Here is a 21524-nt window from a genome sequence, read left to right on the forward strand (position 1 = left end):
CACAGAATGGGCAAACCTGAAATGAACTATAAAGAAAATCAAATCTAAAACTCAATATTATATCATTATTTTATACCAATCACTGTAATTTTTAACTCTATACAATTGATAATAATCACTAATTTTCAAAGATCTTGTCTCATATTTTAGATGTTGTATGCCATGTATTATGTTTGACTGCTAAATTTTAATATAGGTGTTTCTTGAAAATCATACCCCCTCCAACTCCCAACTCATACTAGAGAGAACTTAGCCTATATTCATTCACTCATCATTCAGTGAATACTTACTGTATTCAAGAATCTGCACAGTATGGTCAGATGGCATAGAGCTGATAGTATTTAGTATGTATATTCCTATCTTATTATTTTTTAAAACACCCATGAATTTATGTCATTTAGATTTAACTGATAGGCAGAAATCTTGGAAAATTTTAAAGCAAAATTGGGAACTTTCCCTTACTATGCATTCAGTGAATGAGTTGTCATGATCCTTCTGACAACAAAGGAGGAGAGATCAGTTTAGTTTTTGTGTATCTGTTTTGGTATCATGGGTATAATATAAAATCAGTATGACTATTAAATTGTTAAACATGGGGTATATAAAAATTCAATATTGCTTTTAAACTGGATTTGGTTGGTTTTTATCACAAAAAGGTTTTTGAATTTATTTATAGCAAATATATTTACTTTAGATATGGTTACATTTATGAAACAAATTTAACTGAACCTTGAGTCTTTTCTGAAATTCAAGGTCATAGAAAAGACTCTTGTCTGTTCCAGGCCTAAATCAGTAATCAAAGTATTTCCTATATAGAAATTTCAAAGCAACTGTAAAATTTAGCAGTTCTTGTCCAAAGAAACTTTCTAAATATTCCCTGATTTTGAATCCTGAAAACCAAAGTGTCCTATCTATTTATTCATGTATCTAATGCAGGATGACATTAAAAATCACAAATTCCAAGCATTTGAAATAAGAACGGTAATAGTAGAATATTTAAAATAACAATAACTTTGCTTTTTATCATGTTAAAATCCTCACATACACTATAAATGTATGATTATTGCTGTTTTACCTAGCTAATAATAATGTCTGAATATTAGTTTAAAGAAACTTTATAGAAATTTTTAGAAATAAACATGATATGTGAAGGAAACATATACTTGTATGGAGACAGTTTTTTTTATATTTTAGAAATTGTTTCTCTTTTCTAGATAAAATAATAGATTTGGAGAAATTGGAAAATATTACTTAAGCTCTACTTCTTTCAGTTTGATATATACCCATATACTTAAAACTTTGTTGGTCTTGATGTTGAGTTATACATTCCCTTTTTGAATGTTAGGACATGGCACATGTTTTTCTGTCTTTTCATTAGTGTTCCTCAGCGGTCTCTTTTGGAACAAGCTCAGAAGCCAATTGACATCAGACAAAGGAGTTCGCAAAATCCTCAAAATTGCCCAGCAGCATCAGGTGATTCAAAGCACAAAGTTTAAACAGTCAAAACGGAGTTAATGTTTAACAGTTTATTTTGCAGAAGTCAAGAAAGAATTTCAAGAAGGAATGAATCAATAGTGTCAGGGAGGACAAGTAGGATTAAGAACAGGAGGTCATTGGATTTGGCAGTCAGTGATGACCTTTGAGAAATGGAGAGTAATTTTTCTGAAGTTTCTTTTTTCAGTTGGGTAGTAGTTAAGAATGTGTCTAGGGAGGTGGAGGGTTGGAATTCAGCTTTAGTTTCTATACCATGTGCGAAAAATATGGGAAAGGAACTTGAGGGAGGCCTCTCCAACGGGCTAAAATTTATAGACAATCTTTAGAATATTGAAATATTAGATGGACTAGTTGTGGGCATGTGTTTTATTTATCAGTTTGTTATTTTACCTCCTCAAAGTAAAACATATACAGTATATCATAAATGTTAAAAATTAATATAGTTACTCAAAAAGAAAAAAAATTAACAAAATCATAGCAAATAGCTTCACAAACTGTGATATGAATTTCAAATAAGTATTTTATTTTATGGTGTACTTTTGAGAAAGTTTAAATGAATTATAGATTTATGAAATATCAGGATAAACAAAGTCAAAATTATGCCTTGGAACATAAAATCTGGCACTATCTACTTTTAAGCAATTCAACTATGTTAAGCATGGGGAAAATGCCTGACCGAGTTCCCAGGTCACCTGTAAAAATATAGCATATAGATTTTATTAAAATGTTAATACTTAAATGAAGATATAGGTGTACTGTATGAAAATCAGATACTCGAATACCTGAATTTTTAAAGGTCATTCTTCTTAGGAAACTCAGATAGTGATGTACTTCCTTTAAATAAGAGTGTCCCCTCGTGTAGAAATATTATCTTGTGAGAAATAAGGCAAGCCTATGTGAAGAGACAATTTAGCAATTTTTTCCCTCAGAATATTTCTGGTTTGACCAGGGTTAATTTGCTAATACTACAGAAGCAACTAAAAATTGAAGATTTATTCATATTGTATATTTTAAAATAAGGAAATTTTGGACTAGGCCCCAAAGCAGTTATGAACAGTGGTGGGAGAGAGAAAGGGAGAGTATCTATGTAGATAATAGCTAAAGTTCTTTTCAGCTCTAAAGTTCTATTATTTTATTATGTGTGCTACATAGATGATTTGAAGTTCCTATGATATTACATACCTCATGATATAGGAAATCAGAAAACCTTACTACAAATTTGCCTCCAAACCTCAAACATTCACCCAAACTTCTTACTTAGCCTAATGACATACCAAAACACTTGCAAGAAAATAGTTTTCTGCAGAAAGGTAATAAACTGCAAAGGTACAACAGTGTCAGAAGGCATGAACACAAATTGTAAGATGTGTTCATCTTGTGTTCATCATCGTTCAAGATGTGTTCATTGTGTAAGATGTGTTCTTCAAAAGATAGTAATATTTTCAAACACATGCTTTTTGGAGTTGTAGTGTCAATATTTTGGCTATATAAATATCAAGGCTGCAAAAAAAGAGAGAGAATACTATTTATCTTCAAAATCCAAGCACCCAAAAACAATAAATAGGGACTTGAAGGTCTCCTTAGTGAAGCTTTTTCTAAGTAAACTCACCCAGATCTACTGATCTTTGAACCTAAATATTCTCACCCTGTTTTAAGCACGGATGTTATTTACTATACCACAAACCTTAATATAAAAAATCCAGACTTCTAATCTGGACAGATTTGCATTTTAAATGGAAATATTTACACTATAAAATTGAACTCTGTCCTGTGATACAGCTAGCAAAATATGGCTGTTAAAACTAAAGTGAAAATGAAGTTAAATTTAAAATTCAACCCCCCAGATATACTGGCCATATTTCAAATGCTCAAAAGCTATGTGTGGATAGTGGCTAATGTATTGGACAGTGCAGATACTGAACATTTCTGTTACTGCAGAAAGTTGTATTGCAGAGTGCCTCTATAGAAAGGCTCACAGCTTTATAAAAAGGGCTAAGATTTGTCACTTTTCAGTTGTTCATGTCTCAACTGTATTGCAGTACTTGAGGATATTGGGGGATTAAGATTGAAGAGTCAACTCTCCTCTTGAAAATTTTGTTTAAACTATCATCTTCTATACACTGTTGGGCTCTTTTTCTACTGGTTATTAGGGGAGGCTAGAAATACCACCCAGCCCTTACTGTTCTTGATGTTCTTTTTCTCATGGGACTATCTGCATACCAGTCTTACTATGTACCTCTTTACACAAAAATATTCAGCAAGTATATATTTAATATTAAAAATAAAAAAGCCATGTAGATCTAACAGAACAAACTTTGAGTCTCTCTCTACCTGTGAAAATAGAACATAGGATCTTGGCCCCATAAGAATTTATCAAGTGATCTCTCCTGAATGGAAAGAGGCTACAAGAAAAATACCAAGAGATTTAAGTGGTTTGCTATAAAAATGAAGATAATGGCTGTGATTACCACTGTTACTAATGTCTTTTTGGCATTCTACAGAATCTTCTTCTGAGGAAGCAAGTCCTGTGATCAGGAGGAGGTCCCAGTCATCACCACCTTATTCTACCATTGATCAGAGTTTGCTGGTTGATATTCATGTAGGTTTCCATCTTAATGCCTAACATATTTATATTTGTTCTCTTTAATCTTCAATTTCTTTTGACTTACATATTTTCATCTTCATTTGAGGGAAAAGCTAAAGCATTCAGTTTTTAAATTAATCTTTCAAATATAGGTTTCTATTGTTATGTCAGCATGCAGAATATGAAATCTAGAAATGACATTTGACATATAAAGACATTTAATTGATCATAAAATATTTCATTTTCACATTCTAGTATCAGAATACACTTGAGAGAGGAGAGATAAAAAGCTGCTTGTAGAAGCATTAGCTCAAATTAAGAAGTACAGTTTAAATACTCATTTTTTGTCTAATCATTTCTTTGAAGATGAGGCAATGCATAAAGGTTAAAAAATAGTGAAAAATGAAGTGCCTTCTAATTTCATAAATAAAAAGACATTCTAATTATTTTATGCTTTAATGCTTTCAGATCATTCTGTTTTACTTTTGCAATTACCTCTACCCTACTATACATACACCCCTTTCAGATTGCTCAGAGATTGCTTACAAGACATTGTGTGTGTGTGTGTGTGTGTGTGTGTGTGTGTGTGTGTGTGTGTGTGTGTGTTAGTCGCTCAGCTGTGTCCAACTCTTTGTGACCACGTGGACTGTAGTCCATGGGATTTTACAGGCAAGAATATTGGAGTAGGTTGCCATTTCCTTCTCCAGAGGATCTTCCCAACCCAGGGATTGAACCTGGGTCTTCTTCATTGCAGGTAGTTTTTTTTTTAAGGTGAATTTATGTTGGTTTGCTTCTTAGAAGTGTTTGCATTACTTTAAGATAATCTATGTTGTATAAAACTAGAGTGGGGAAATTAACACATCAATTTTAAGAGCTGTGTGTTAATCCCAATATCAAAGGATAAAACAAAAGGAAAATAGTGACACTCTTCTGTAGAGTGTCAAATCATCTGTCTTCTTCTCCAACACCAAAACACTCTTCTCCAAAACAAAACTAGAATGTCTAGTTCTCAGCAGATAGTAGAGCTAATTAAAAACAAAGTGAGTGAATTTTGTCCTGTGTGATCTAGAAAGGCCATTAAGGATCACAGCCTGAGGTTTGGGTTTTGGCGGCTCATCCTTACAAAAATGTTGGCTCTACCTAATGAGTGAACATCTTCATTTCAGTTGAAAATATATTTTAAAATATTGTCAGCTTGGAATCTTTCCAATCTAGAAGAAAATGAAAGGCTACTAGAGGCTACATTAACCTTTCTTGTGCACACAGGTTCCAGATGGATTTAAAGTAGGAAAAATATCACCCCCTGTTTACTTGACAAATGAATGGGTAGGCTATAATGCACTATCTGAAATCTTCCGGAATGACTGGTTAACTCCTGCACCTGTTGTTCAACCACCTGAAGAGGATGGTGATTATGTTGAACTCTATACTGATGGTGATGATGATTCTAATGACACTTATGAAGATAGTTATGACCATGACAATGGCAGTGATGAATTGGATGACCAGGTTGATCAGGCTAATGATGTTGGTGAAGACCATGATGATGATGACAATGATGAGGTTATTGATGACAAAGGCAATAATCCTGATGATGCTCCTAGCTGGCCAAGGTTTGTTTTCTTGGATTACTTGTGTTGTCCACGTTTCATAATTTCAGAACAATTTCTATCTTTGGTTTACCTTTAAAATTTATCACCAGGAGGGTGACTGAATTACATTTGCATATTGGTAAGTGGTTGATTTTCAATAATAGATTTTTTAATTATTTTATTAAAATTATTTTAATGCAAAACACTTAATTTTGCATTTCTTGTAATATTATATTTTATTAGCATTCAACTCTTTATTAGGTTCTTTATAACTGGGATTGTCTGAGTGTTTCTCTTAAAATTAATGCTACTGAATCATTCTGCCCTGTAAAATACAATGAGTGTGATAAATGGGGTGACAAATTAAGTAGTGTGCTTCTTAATAATTTTAAGCTGAAGCCCTGATGTTTAGGGCTTTAGAGAACAAAATCTCTAAATTTACTGAGAAAAATGAAGTGCAAATATGATACTCACTTGATAGTTTTAAGCTCCAACTTACTAACATCCTTGAGACTCTGAAAACTGCTGTAACTAAATTCAATGCTCTTTCAGTTTTATCTTCTTATAGAGTAGCTACTCAAAGTGATAATATTTAGTGAAGTATTGTTTTTGGCATACCACCAGTTCTTTGCTGTATATATAGTTACTTGGTCCTGCTTTATAAACAGCCAGTGTGTTCTTATTTCACATTTGCTTATGGTTTGTATTTAAACTGCTCTTAAAGATGATTCATTAACATAGTATATTTTTGCATTTTTAGAAAAATAACAGTGGGAAAATTGCTTTATAATATTGAAATTCATATTTTGTTTTGTTAATTTTCAACTGTTACTGGGGCTTTATATGACAGAACAGACTACAGATTATTCAACATTTTTTCTTTTTTTGCCAACTAAGAAAACTACCAGGAATTCTGATCTCAAATTCATTCGCTTTTAGAATTATCATAGTTACTTATTTATGTTGTCTCTTATGCGAAAGTTTATTGAGACATTTTGCTAAGCTTGGTGGTCCTAGCAAGTAATTAAGTGACTATATTAACTAAATGAGATCTATATTACTGAACTTCCTGGTGATAGTAATAGAACAATCAATGAAAATCTGTTGCATAATGCATGATACACATGTTAGAAGATCAAGGCATGTGTTTAAATTAACATAAATAAATATAAGAAATATTCAAATATGTTGTGGTTGAGCCCAAAATATGGGCTTGATCATTCTTGTGGCTGTGAAGTTGCTAATGTATGAAATAATCTATGATTTAAGGAAAAAAAACATATTATTGCTGCTAACCTAATACATGTTCCTAATACAATATACAAGTCCTTTTCCATCTGTCATGCAAATGTAGCCAGGGAGTTGATGGTGACTATGATGTTAATTCAGTATTAAGATTGACAGGACATAGGGGTATTTTTCATATCTATATCATACCAGTAGTGTTCACATAGAGCAAAAACATTCCTGGAGATGATACATATGTGTTAGTCAACCTAATTTTGTTTCATTTGTTGACATTTATTTTCATTGGGTGACTATCATTAATTGAATCTTGTTATCAGGCCAAGCTGTGGCAGAGGCAGAAGCTACAAGCAAGATGGTAAAGATGGAAGTGATAGAGGAGAAGGATCTTTCAGCAGCTATGGAAGTCAGAGAGTTAATAGAAGCCATGGAGGAAGTGCAGCCCGTGGGGCCAGTGCAGCCATTGGAGACCATGAAGAACACAGCGTGAATGTAGGCAGTGGAAGAAGAGGCAAGGAGAGTAATGAAAATGAGGGAGTCAGTGGAACCAATGAAGAGAGTGAAGCCCAAGAACTAAATGGAAGAGAAAATTGCTCAGAGACAGATGATCCAATATTGGAGGAACCAGCATTCCAAGAATTTGAACATCAACTAGAGGTAATATACCATTTGAAAATGAGAATGAATTCATCTCCTTGTAAATGCATTTCTTCATGATATGTCATATTTCCAGCCATTACAAATATATTTTAAACTTCTATTCCAAAGTCTCTTAAACATTTTAAATTATATCTGTAGATACATCTTTATTTCTTCTAATTTGTATGCTTCCTATTTTCTTCCAAGAACAAAAATATCTTCTTTGTCCACCTTTATTACTTAGATCATATGCTCGGGATCAGTTCAGTTCAGTCATTCAGTCATGTCCAACTCTTTGTGACCCCATGGACTGTAGCACACCAGGCTTCCCTGTCCATTACCAACTCTCAGAGCTTACTCAAACTCTTATCCATTGAGTCGGTAATGCCATGCAACCTTTTCATCCTCTGTTGTTCCCTCCTCCTCTTGCCTTCAATCTTTCCTAGCATCAGGGTCTTTTCAAATGAGTCAATTCTTCACATCAGGTGACCAAAGTATTGGAGTTTCAGCTTCAGCATCAGTCCTTCCAATCAATATTCAGGACTGATTCCTTTAGGATTGACTGGTTTGAACTCATTGCAGTCCAAGGGACTCTCAAGAGTCTTCTCCAACAGCACAGTTCAAAACTATCAATTCTTCAGCATTCAGCTTTCTTTTGATCCAACTCTCATATCCATACATGACTACTGGTAAAACCATAACTTTGACTAGATGGACTTTTGTCAGCAAAGTAATGTCTGCTTTTCAATATGCTGTCTAGGTTGGTCATAGTTTTTCTTCCAAGGAGCAAGCATCTTTTAATTTCATTGCTGCAGTCACCATCTGCAGTGATTTTGGAGCCCAAGAAAATGGTCTGTCACTGTTTCCATTATTTCCCCATCTATTTGCCATGAAGTGATGGGACCAGATGCCATGATCTTAGTTTTTTGAATGTTGAGTTTTAAGCCAGATTTTTCACCCGACTCCTTCACTTTCATCAAGAGGAAATGGAAAATGGAGAAGGGAATGAGAAGGAAAAATGGAGAACCCCATGAACAGTATGCTTGGGATAGTGTCTCTTAATACATAGATTTTTTCTGGGAGATTTTTATTGTGATAGCATACATGTAACAGAAAGTTTCACAGTTTAACTATTTTTAAGTGTACAGTTCAATGGAGTTAAGTACATTCACAATGTTGTACATACTATTAATTTCTGGAGATTTTTTATCACCTCAAGCAATTAACTCCCCATTATCCTCCCAAGTTCCCAATAACCTCCATTCTACTTTTGTATAGGTACCTTATATGAGCAGAATCATACAATATTTGTCTTTTTCTGTCTGTCTCAGCATAATATTTTCAAGACTCATCCATTTAACATCATGTATCAGAATTTCCTTCCTTTTTAAGACTTAATAAATAGTATGAATATATCACATTTTGTTTATCCATTCATCTTTTGGTAGACACATGAGTCATTTTCATCTTTGGCTGCTGTGAACATTGCTGTACAAGTATCTGTTGTTGGACCTGCAGTTTTTAGTTATTTGATCTGTATACCTAGGAATGGAATTATTAGCTTGTATTTTAACTTTCTGAGGAACTGTTAACACAGACAATTTAAACAGAAGTACTGTGTTTAGACAATGATTTTGACATTCAAAAAACATTTACTGACTTTATAGATAAGCTTAAAAATACCCAAGTAGCTTCACAGATGGTAGATAAATAGGAATTATCACAGAGAAGATTTCTTGAAACAAGTGCTATTTGAAATAGTTCTTGACAAATGTGGAGTATTGGTTATCTGAAAACAGAGCTGAGATTCCAGACAGAAGAATTATCATTCCAATTTACTTCCCCAGCCCATTGTCCTATCATACAAACTAACTTAGAAGATGTCTTGCGCTTTCATGAATTAATGACCCTATGCCTGCAATTTCCTCTGTCTATATGGCTTCCCCTTACCTCCTCTCTGCTTTTGCACTACTCATCCTTCATGACTCAACTCATACTATGTTTAATCCACCCTTGACAACTGTTCTTCACCTACTCATCCAGTCCCAGGGTCCAACCTCAGGCTTGGTTTATAGTAGGCATACAATAATTATGGTAAGAAATCAAGGAAGAATCAACAAAACTAGAAATGAAAATGGAGAAATCACAACAGACAGCACAGAAATACAAAGGATAATAAAAGACTACTATCAGCAACTATATGACAATAAAATGAACAACTTGGAAGAAATGGATGAATTCTTAGAAAAGTATAACCTTCAAAAACTGAACCAGGAAAAATAGAAAATCTTAACAAACCCATCACAAGCACAGAAATTGAAACTATAATCAAAAATCTTCCAACAAACAAAAGCACAGGACCAGATGGCTTCACTCAAACTCTTCCAGAAAATTGCAGAGGAAGGTAAACTACCAAACTCATTCTATGAGGCCACCATCACCCTAATACCAAAACCAGACAAAGATGCCAAAAAAAGAAAACTACAGGCCAATATCACTGAAGTACAGAGATGCAAAAATCCTCAACAAAATTCTGGCAGACAAAATCCAACAACATATTAAAAAAATCATGCATCATGACCAAGTGGGCTTTATCCCAGGGATGCAAGGATTCTTCAATATTTGCAAATCAATCAATGTAATACACCACATTAACAAATTAAAAGATAAAAACCATATGATGGTCTCAATAGATGCAGAAAAAGCCTTTGACAAAATTCAACATCCATTTATGATTAAAAAAAAACACCCTTCAGAAAGCAGACACAGAAGGAACATACCTCAACATAATAAAAGCCATATATGATAAACCTACAGCAAACATTGTCCTCAGTGGTGAAAAATTGAAAACATTTCCTCTAAAGTCTGGAACAAAACAAGTGTGCCCACTCTCACCACTACCGTTGAACATAGTTTTGGAAGTTTTAGCCACAGCAATCAGAGAAAAAAAGAAATAAAAGGAATCCAGATTATAAAAGAAGAAGTAAAACTCTCACTGTTTGCAGATGACATGATCCTCTACATAGAAAACCCTAAAGACACCACCAGAAAATTACTAGAGCTAATCAATGAATATAGTAATGTTGTGGAATATAAAATTAACACACAGAAATCCCTTGCATTCCTATACACTAACAATGAGAAAACAGAAAGAGAAATTAAGGAATCAATTCCATTCACCATTGCAACGAAAAGAATAAAATACTTAGGAATAAATCTACCAAAAGAAACAAAAGACCTATATATAGAAAACTATAAAACACTGATGAAACAAATCAAAGAGGACACAAATAGATGGGGAAATATACCATCTTGATTGGTATATACCAGTATACCATCTCTTCTTGATTGGAAGAATCAATAAAGTGAAAATGAGTATACTATCCAAAGCAATCTATAGATTCAATACAATCCCTATCAAGCTACCAACGGTATTTTTCAGAGAACGAGAACAAATAATTTCACAATTTGTATGGAAATGCAAAAAACATCAAATAGCCAAAGCAATCTTGAGAAAGAAGAATGGAACTGGAGGACTCAACCTGCCTGACTTCAGGCTATACTACAAAGCTACAGTCATCAAGACAGTATGGTACTGGCACAAGGAAACATAGATCAATGGAACAAAATAGAAAGCCCAGAGATAAACCCACGCACCTATGGACACCTTATCTTTGACAAAGGAGGGAAGAATATACACTGGAAAAAAGACAATCTCTTTAACAAGTGGTGCTGGGAAAACTGGTCAACCACCTGTAAAAGAAAAAAACTAGAACACTTTCTAACACCATACACAAAAATAAACTCAAAATGGATTAAAGATCTAAATGTAAGGCCATAAACTATAAAACTCATAGAGTAAAATATAGGCAAAAAACTCTCTGACAAATCACAGCAGGATCCTCTAAGACCCACCTCCCAGAGTAATGGAAATAAAAGCAAAAATAAACAAATGGGACCCAATTAAACTTAAAAGCTTTTGCACAAAGAAGGGAACTATAAGCAAGATGAAAAGACAGCCTTCATAATGGGAGAAAATAATAGCAAATGAATCAAATGACAAAGAATTAATCTCCAAACTATACAAACAGCTCATGTAGAGCTCATTGAGCTCATGTAGCTCAATACCAGAAAAACGAACAACCCAATCCAAAAGTGGGCCAAATAACTAAACAGACATTTCTCCAAAGAAGATATACAGATGGCTAACAAACACATGAAAAGATGCTCAGCATCACTCATTATCAGAGAAATGGAAATCAAAACTGCAATGAATTACCATCTCATACCGGTCAGAATGGCTGCTATCAAAGTCTACAAACAATAAATGTTGGAGAGGGTACAGAGAAAAGGGAACCCTCTTACACTGTTGGTGGGAATGCAAATTAGTACAGCCACTATGGAGAACAGTGTGGAGATTCCTTAAAAAACTGGAAATAGAACTGCCATACAACCCAGCAATCCCACAGCTGGGCATACACACAGAGGAAACCAGAATTGAAAGCGACACGTGTACCCCAATGTTCATCACTGCACTGTTTAGCTTGGACAGGGAAGCAACCTAGATGTCCATCAGCCAACAAATGGATAAGAAAGCTGTGGTACATATACACAATGGAATTTTACTCAGCTATTAAAAACAGTGCATTTGAATCAGTTCTAATGAGGTGAATGAAACCATAGCCTATTATACAGAGTGATGTATGTAAGAAAGAAAAAACACCAATACAGTATACTAATGCATATATATGGAATTTAGAAAAGTGATAATGATGACCCTATATGTGAGACAGCAAAAGAGACACAGATATGAAGAACAGACTTTTGGACTCTGTGAGAGAAGGCAAGGGTGGGATGATTTGAGAGAATAGCATTGAAACATGTATATTACCATATGTGGAATAAATCACCAGTCCAAGTTTGCTGCATGAAACAGGGCACTCAAAGCCGGTGCACTGAGACAACACTGAGGGATGGTATGGGGAGGGAGATGGGAGGGGTTTCAGCATGGGGGACACATGTATACCCATGGCTTATTCATGTCAATGTATGTCAAAACCACCACAATATTGTAAAGTAGTTAGCCTCCAATTAAAATAAATTAATTAATTTAAAAAAGAAATCAAGGAAGGAAGGAAACGAACAAAACAAAACAAAAAAACAAGGAAGGAAGAAACTCCCTAGATGGTTTCCAATGGGAAAGAAATATCAGTAGAAAGGAACCTATGTCGGCCTGCCTGTCTGTCAGTCTATCTACTTGTCTTTCTATTCACCCATCTGTTCATCCATCCTAGAAGGTATGTATTACCTACCTACCTACCTACCTGCCTACCTGCCTACCTACTTATCTTAATTAAAGACATTAAAACAAGATATCCCAGCATGGTTTTAATAGCACCCCTGGGTATCTCCAGTTATCTTAAGAAATGTTTTAAACATTTGCAGAGAGAATGGATCTTCCTTTCATTTTCATTTTAAAAGGACATGTTGCCATATAACACTTTTGTGGTAGGAAAGGTCATAAAAACAAGTTTATGACAGGACAGGATAACTGTATCAATGCCAAGAATCACTGCTTACATAAATGCTTATTGGCAAACAGGATAACCAAAAAGAATTACTGTTTTTCCACCGGATATGGCATCCCACATAAATTCTGTCACATTTTGTGACTTTATCCTTGAATTTCTTGTCTGTAAGTTAATAGACTCTAACTAGATCTTCACTGAAGCATTTTCGCACTCTTGAAATTGTGTTGGTTGATTTTCTATCATTAGCTTTGTCCTTTGACAAAATGAACTTGAATCCAGCACAACAGTACTTTTTATTTTTTCATGAAGCTGTTTGACATAACGTAACTGAAAGCATAAGCTTTGGAATCAGACAGACTTTGGCTTCAAACTTTAATCCCCCTAATTATTTACATGACTTTGAATAGATTGTTTAACTTCAATAAGCTTTAGTTTCCTTATAAGTAAAAGGGAGATAATCAAACTTACTTTTGGTGTTGTTGCAAGGATTCACAACAATCTGTAAATAAGATGCCTAACAGGATATCTGATGCATAGTAAAAATTCCACACATTTTAAGTCCTCAAATTATATATCTGAGGATTTCATGCTCCATGAATTTCTGTTCTGACATCAGTTGTCTCAATATAAGTTAGTTCTTTCTTTTCTGCTAACATTATTGAGTTCTACTGGTAAATGTAGGTTTTATAAGGATCAAGAATTACAGATGTTACAAAATTTGCATTCCCTCTTTCAAGTAACCCCTAGGCATCTTACATTTCTCTCACTGTTAATTTCCTAATAAAGTCAAAATCAATTTTTGATCATCTTTTAGGAGTCAGGCAGTAGAAGTGAGGCCTCAAATGCCATTGCCCCAGGTGCTGCACCTGCAGTACTTGATGCTGAGAATGACACTGTGGATATATCAGAAGTATCAACAGAATCAGGTTTCTCTGCCAGCCACTCATCTCCCTCCAATGATTCTGAAAGGACTGCAAATGCTGACTTTGCCAGTGCCATCTGTAAGTATATTTAATATAATCTTCAATTGCTGCAGTCTGTTTCATATTAAATACAGTTTTTGACCACTGGTTCATTATCAGAAAAGAATCAAGTCATTCTGATACTCAGTTGACATAAATTCTGATGGATTTTTTTAAATCTACTCTTCACTAAATCCTTATAGCACCTAAATTCGAACTGTAATTGAGAAATTGGCTCCCTCATCTAGATTTTATTTGATATCTAATCACAGTAACTTGAAATGCATTCATATACAGAAATATATTCTGTCTTGATTTGTGTCATCTGATGATATATGAGTTATAGAAATGATAGCTCCATAAAAAATAAAATACAATAAAGTAAAATGAATTTTTCTAAACTGTGTCTCATTTGTAAAACACTCAAGTGCATATGGTGTACACAGTAGTAAGTTCTCTCAATATCTTCTCTTCACAGTATATGCTGGATTAGTGGAAGTACCTGAGAAATCATCTAAGCGACCCTCTGATGTTAACGTTAACCCATTATATGTCTCTTATGAATGTAAAAAACCACTAATCCACATGTATGAAAAGGAACTCACTTCTGAGATCTGCTGTGGTTCTTTGTGGGGTAAGTTTGATTTCTTAAAACTGAGTTGTTGTATTTTAAAGAGTACATTTTTATCTATATAAAAACTAGTGTGAAAGCACAGATATAAAATATTTATTTGCTATTGACAAACTGTTTTCAGGGCTTCCCTGGTGACTCAGATGGTAAAGAATCCACCTGCCATGCGGGAGACCTAGGTCCGATCCCTGGGTTGGAAAGATCCCCTGGAGAAGGGAATGCCAACCCGCTACAGTATTCTTGCCTGGATAATCCCCATGGACAGAGGAGCCTAGTGGGTTGCAAAGAGTAGGACACGACTGAGTTAACTGAGTACAACTGTTTTCAATTATGCACACATGCTAAGTCACTTCAATCCTATCTGACTCTGTGTGACCCTGTGGACCATAGCCCACCAGACTTCTCTGTCCAAGTGATTATCCTGGCAAGAATACTAGAGTGGGTTGCCATGCCCTCCTCATTTCCAAGTATGTGTGTGTGTGTGTGTATGTGTTTGTATATGTTATTAAACATACATATACACATGTATCTACACACAGAGAGTAGTTAACTTGCTTATTTATTTTCACTCAGTTCAGTTTGATGTTTGAATTACTCCCTCTCCTGTTCATTCTGTTTTTCTTTATAACCTGAATTAACTTTGCTAAAATATAAAATTGGACTGCTGCTACTGCTGCAAAGTCACGTCAGTTGTGTCCGACTCTGTGCGACCCCATAGACAGCAGCCCACCAGGCTCCCGTCCCTGGGATTCTCCAGGCAAGAACACTGGAGTGGGTTGCCACTTCCTTCTCCAGTGCCTGAAAGTGAAAAGTGAAAGTGAAGTCGCACAGTCGTGTCCGACTCTTTGCGACCCCATGGACTGCAGCCCATCAGGCTCCTCCATCCATGGGACCCTCCAGGCGAGAGTACTGGAGTGAGGTGCCATTGCCTTCTCCGAAAATTGGACTAGGTTATAATTATTTGAAGATATAGGTTATAATTATTCGAAGATTCAAGCTTAGTATTTTTAATTTGTGATAGAATGCAATGTATAGTACCTAATGAGATTATTGCAAGAAATTTCTTCAAGTTCTTGTTTTTAAAATATCTTGAGGATTTGTAGACAAAATTCCTTGTATAATATCTTAACTTTGATAGACTTCGTCAATCCTTTATTCCAGAAGAATTTTAGCCACTTGGTAATTCTGAGACAATTTTTTTACCTCAAGCCAGTCTGAATCATAAATGAAACAGAATAAATGAATGTAAGGAAGTGAAAAAGCCAAAATAAATGCTAACCTCCAACCTGCAGTTTCATAGATTTTGCTTAATGTATGATTGAACAGGAGACAGAATTTTAAATTAAAAATAGAGCACTATAGCAAATATTATAGTTTTGTGAGAGAAAAAAATAAGCCATCCTCAAAGTTCTACTAATGTAATGTGTCAGATAACAAAAAAGCAGTCTACTTCATTATCATTTCAACCAGGCAACTACCCAGGGATGAGCTTAATGTCTAGTAACCCATTTTAATAACTTGTGGTTTTATATTTTTCAATATAAAAGATTGTAATATGTGTCATCATGGTAAAATAAGATGCCCCAAATGGCCGCTGCCAGTGTCTCGGTCCCCAAAGGTGTCCCAGCTGCTTCGTGCCTCTCCAAGGGGATTCTCCAAGATCAACAACTGGGTCTGACCCAGGCACCTTTCAAACCACTGTGTCTGCCTTGAAACTTGAAGCATATGAGATTTTGTGCATGCCCTGTAAGAATGGAATTTCTTTTACTTATGGCCCTTCAGCTCTCCTGAACATAGAAAGTGAAGTCGCTCAGTCATGTCTGACTCTTTGCAACCCCGTGGACTATAGCCTACCAGGCTCCTCCATCCATGGAATTCTCCAGGCAAGAATACTGGAGTGGGTTGCCATTTCCTTCTCCAGGGGATCTTCCCGACCCAGGGATTGAACCTGGGTCTCCCGCATTGCAGGCAGACGTTTTAACCTCTGAGCCACCAGAGAAGCCACTTGATTTTCAAAACCAGTTGTTCTAGGAGCTCATCTTCCCAGTGCCAGACCCCCGGGCTGGAGAACCCAATGTGCATCTTGGATGCCAAACTCCTTGGGAAGAACCTCTTGTTTATGAGTCATCAGCTCTTGGATATGGGTCTTTACTAAACTGCATCTCTGTCATTCCTTCCCATCTTGTGGCTCCTTCTTTATGTCTTTAGTTGCAGAAAATCTTTCTGCTAGCCTTTAGGTCATTCTCATAGACAGTTGCTCTGTAAATAGTTGTAATTTTTGTGTACCCATGGAAAGAGGTGTGTTCAGGGTCTTTCTACTCCACTGTCTTGATCCTGACCCCCATTTGAAGTACATTTTAAATTTAGTTGAATCTGCTATTTTAGTCTTCTCATTCAGTCTTTAAACAGTGCTTCTATTTTAATGAATAGAGCCGGCACACAAATAACAGAGTATAGGAATGTAAATACATGAAATAGGAACTAATTTTATAGACATTCAGCAATATAAGTTTTTTAATATATGCATGAACACATAATCATTCAATTTTAAAATAATTTGCATATAATTATTTAAAAGTGTTAAATCCCTGTTAGGAATGAGAAACCAACAAGAGGGAAGGGATATATGTATACCTATGGCTGATTCATGTTGAGGTTTGACAGAAAACAACAAAATTCTGTAAAGAAATTATCCTTCAATTAAAAAATAATTAAATTTTTTTTAACATAGCCTTTATATATACTAGGCCTCATGAATGTTTTATAGTAACTTTCAAAAGAGTTAACTGATTTTTGTAAAGCTTGGGACATTACTAAAAGGTACTAAGATATACATAAAGTTCTATCTGTGTGATGGCATACCAGACTCCAGCCAGTAGAATATTACCAGAGGGTGTTATTTTCTATATTTTAATGAAAATAAATTTGTTCTGTTAGTAGAGAGTTCCCTGTTACACAGAATGAAGTCAACAGTAATTTAAAATGACAGACATCACCTTTACATAGATCAGCACACTGGAGGAGCAAAAATACTAATATAAATGCAATTATAAAAACATAATCTGAGCTAATATAGCACTTTTCTTTTTATATATGAACAGGAGTGAATTTGCTGTTGGGAACTCGATCGAATCTGTATCTGATGGACAGAAGTGGAAAGGCAGACATTACTAAACTTATAAAGAGAAGACCATTCCGTCAGATTCAAGTTGTAGAGCCACTCAACTTGCTGATTACCATCTCCGGTTTGTTTTAGAACTAAAATTAGCTGAGTCATTATGCAGATTAATTAGGTTGTAAACTGGGCTAAAGACTTTCTCAAGTGAAAGTGTTCCTAAGAAAGCACTGTAAATATAATCTTTAATTGGGACAGCAGGCTTTCCTATTTGTATTTTCTTAACTATTTACAATTTAAACTTCTGACTCTCCTTTGATGTCTGGATATTTGATTGCAATGTACCTCTACTAGGTCAGGGAAAGGAAAATACATGCTATTTGCATCCTATCAGGTCTTCTCTCAGTAACCATGCACAACTTCGGGAGTCACAGCTTCAGCCACCCACGCACTCACCACCACAGTAACCTCCACTATATACCTTTCCTGTGATGTGTTAGAAGCAAGGAGGAACAAAGAGGCCAGTAACTGGGTAAAAATGAAACTCTGTTGTACCTACCACAGCCCTATAAAAAGGGTCTACACATAAGGCTAGTAACAAGAATGGTTCCTCTATTCTTCCCACATAGTAGTTGAACTTTTTAGTTTGGGTCAGTCAGAGCCTGACCCTTGGAATATGAGAGATCAAGTATATGGATTTTAATAATTATTGTGATTACCAAATAGTACTTGGTATCAGGAAAGCACTAACATTAATGCTGACTTTAGGCAAAAAATTACTCTTGAAAGATTAGGAAAAAATGTTAAATGTTTTAACTGTAGAATAAAATGATGCTAATAACAGTAATTTTTATGTGCTTATATATTTCCTGTCTGTACCTAATAATGATATTGCACATTAATTAATGATTATGTATAGTCCTAAATATGATTAATGTTGCTTTAAGTTTTGGTTAGAGAAAATCCTCTAGAAATATATACCAAAGAATCATGATTTTCTAAATCATTTTTTATGGTCATTCATTTATAATTGTTTGAGGCACACGGAAGCAACATTTAGTTTTTGAATACATCTGGATGGCTTGCAGGCTGCACATCTGGATAACAGATTTATTTTTATCCAGCTTTCTCTAACCCAAATATTCTCTTTTTATTGCTGAAGTTTCTTTTAAATGTGGATTATTTTTGCATCAGATAGTACAGAGAATGTCAGTATAGAAAGATACCTGATAGTTTGGAGCTCAACTTCATTATTTGATAACAGATTGACAGTAGATATAGATACTTGAATTCTAACACTGCTCAAAAATGTATAAAAATACATTTAAGATTACATGAATAAGAATCTTATTGTTGGGTCTAGAAATCTTATAGTCATAAATCCTAAAAATGACTATAAAGTCACTATATATGAAGATAAATGTGTGATTTTAATGGCTTGTTTTTCTGAAAGAACTGTAAGAATTTGATGGGATTTACAATTAGCAAAATAACATTAAAGATAGATTGGGCTGAGAAAAAAATAATAAACTGTTTGATTTCTTTGTAAGTTTACTGGAATGAAAGAGTACAAAAAGAGAGATCTATCTCACTGGCTGAGGATGCCTAACAATACACCAGACATATCTTCTCATATATGCACACTACCGGAGATAGCTTCTAGGTCTCTGAGTCCCAAAAAAGTCATGGCTTAGATAAAAAGCTAAGGTACAAATGAATGGATGGTAATTCTGTTGCCCACACAGTAGCAGTCTTAACCTGTTCCAAAGAAGTGTTGTACACTCACTTCTACATCACTAGCTGGTAGACACTTCAGCTATCTCTTGGAAGTTAGAGACTACAAGAAACTTTGCTATCATATTTCCAAACTCTAAAGGGGAGACTCAATGCAGTATAGTTTTTCAAAAATGCTTTTTACTTTAATTAAAAGATTTGATTAAAAAGACAAAATACCTTTACCTTTTTTTGTTCTTCTAATATGTAAAAAAAAAAAAATAGACTGAATTAAAACATTGTGTTTTTTCTTATCTATCAGGCCGTAAGAACAGACTTCGAGTGTATCATTTGACCTGGCTGAGAAATAAGATTTTGAATGATGATCCAGAAAGTAAAAGAAGACAAGAGGAAATGCTCAAAACAGAAGAAGCCTGCAAAGCAATTGATAAGTTGACAGGCTGTGAACACTTCAGTGTCCGTAAGTCTCATTTCATGTTTGTTTTTGTTGTTTTTGTTTAGTCATTGCCATGTCCAACTCTTTTGCAACCCCTTGGACTGTAGCCTGCCAGGCTCCCTAGTCCTTCGGATTTCCCAGGCAAGAATACTGGAATATGTTGCCATTTACTTAAGCTATATAAATTTTGCCTCCCTTCATTTGGTGAAGTACATTCTTGTGGAAGGCAAAGTAGAGAAAGGAAAACATTTGCAACTTCAAATACAAAAATGAGTACATTTCTCTGAGACATCTTTCAAGTCTTTTATGTCACAATAATGGCTGTTATTGAAAAAATATTGATTGACTGAAATAGCTATTGAAGTTAAATTTAGTTTACTTTTTCTCCTTTCTTCCCTTCCCACTCACTCTAATTAGTTCACATTAACTGATGTCTCTTCCTGCTTCTATTTAACTTCAACTGTATAAATGTTAATGTGTCTTCAGTAACCTGCAAGTAGATTTATATGACATTGTCTTTCCTTGGAACAGCAATAAAATAGAATTCCATAATGATTCCTTTTTTAAAAATTGGAAAATCCCTCTTAATACTGACCAAGAAACTTTACCATGAGTCAAAAAGAAAATTCATCAATTATCTGCTGGCTCTCATTTCCACTGATGATATTCATAAGTATAATTGCAAAATATTTCCTGTCTGATTAGTGTGTTTTCATATCCCCTCTGTCTTCACAACCATCCACTGTGGAATGGAGTAGCAAACCCAGGGTCTCAGAGTCCTGCTGTCATCTCTCAACAACTTGGAAGTAATGTTTTCCCATTCTTTCTATTTCTGAAGCAAATCCCCTCTACTCTTAGCCTTTTTTTCTCTTCTTTCCTCTTTACTAATAGTCTATCAGTCAGAGCTAGTGGCATAGGTAAGAGGTAGTTAGAATCACATAATATGAGTTGTGGCAGGATATTTTTATCCTGACTGACCATTTCTGTTCTGCATGCTAAGAGGCTTTCCCAGGATAGGTTTCATATATGTATACATATGTGACCCCATGTACTGTAACCTACCAGGCTCTTCCATCCATGGAATTTTCCAGGCAAGAGTACTAGAGTGGGTTGCCATTTCCTTCTCCAGGGGATCTTCCCAATCCAAGGATCGAACCTGAGTCTCCCTCATTGCAGGCAGACGCTTTACCATCTGAGCCACCAGGGAAACCCGTATACATATGTACATACACACAAATAAAGGTAGAAATGAGTGCCCAGACAACTTAAGCATTAAATAAATATACTATTTTCTTCTAGTTTTGTGTATCACTACTTTAATATTCCCAGATGTCAACCCAGAAGTTGATATAGCAGAAGTACCTCTTACTAACTTAAAAATCAAGTTTTTAGTTCAATAAGAGAGAGTTTACAAAGAGAGTCAACCTTGCAAAGATAGTCCTGTGCGTTTGTGAAACAGATGGGCTAGTTTAGTCTAGTTTTCCTGGTTGATTGCATTCCAATCCATCCCAGCTCTCATAACAACCAATAACACTTGTCCTACTGATGAGTGGAACAGTAG

At 35.0% G+C, this 21524-nt stretch overlaps 1 protein-coding gene across 2 annotated transcripts in view; it reads left to right on the plus strand.

The window, feature by feature from the left end:
* NRK (Nik related kinase) overlaps positions 1–21524 on the plus strand; it is a 125273-nt gene that overhangs the window by 87196 nt on the left and 16553 nt on the right. For both annotated transcript variants that reach the window (XM_043895901.1, XM_043895902.1), the window contains exons 16-23: positions 1379–1473; positions 3996–4093; positions 5345–5691; positions 7236–7572; positions 13900–14086; positions 14526–14681; positions 17780–17923; positions 19829–19987. In XM_043895901.1, the coding sequence (XP_043751836.1) occupies positions 1379–1473; positions 3996–4093; positions 5345–5691; positions 7236–7572; positions 13900–14086; positions 14526–14681; positions 17780–17923; positions 19829–19987 (1523 nt within the window). The remainder of the gene's footprint in view (positions 1–1378; positions 1474–3995; positions 4094–5344; positions 5692–7235; positions 7573–13899; positions 14087–14525; positions 14682–17779; positions 17924–19828; positions 19988–21524) is intronic.

This window comes from Cervus elaphus, chromosome X, assembly GCF_910594005.1.
Source record: "Cervus elaphus chromosome X, mCerEla1.1, whole genome shotgun sequence".
NCBI classification, from domain to species: Eukaryota; Metazoa; Chordata; class Mammalia; order Artiodactyla; family Cervidae; genus Cervus; species Cervus elaphus.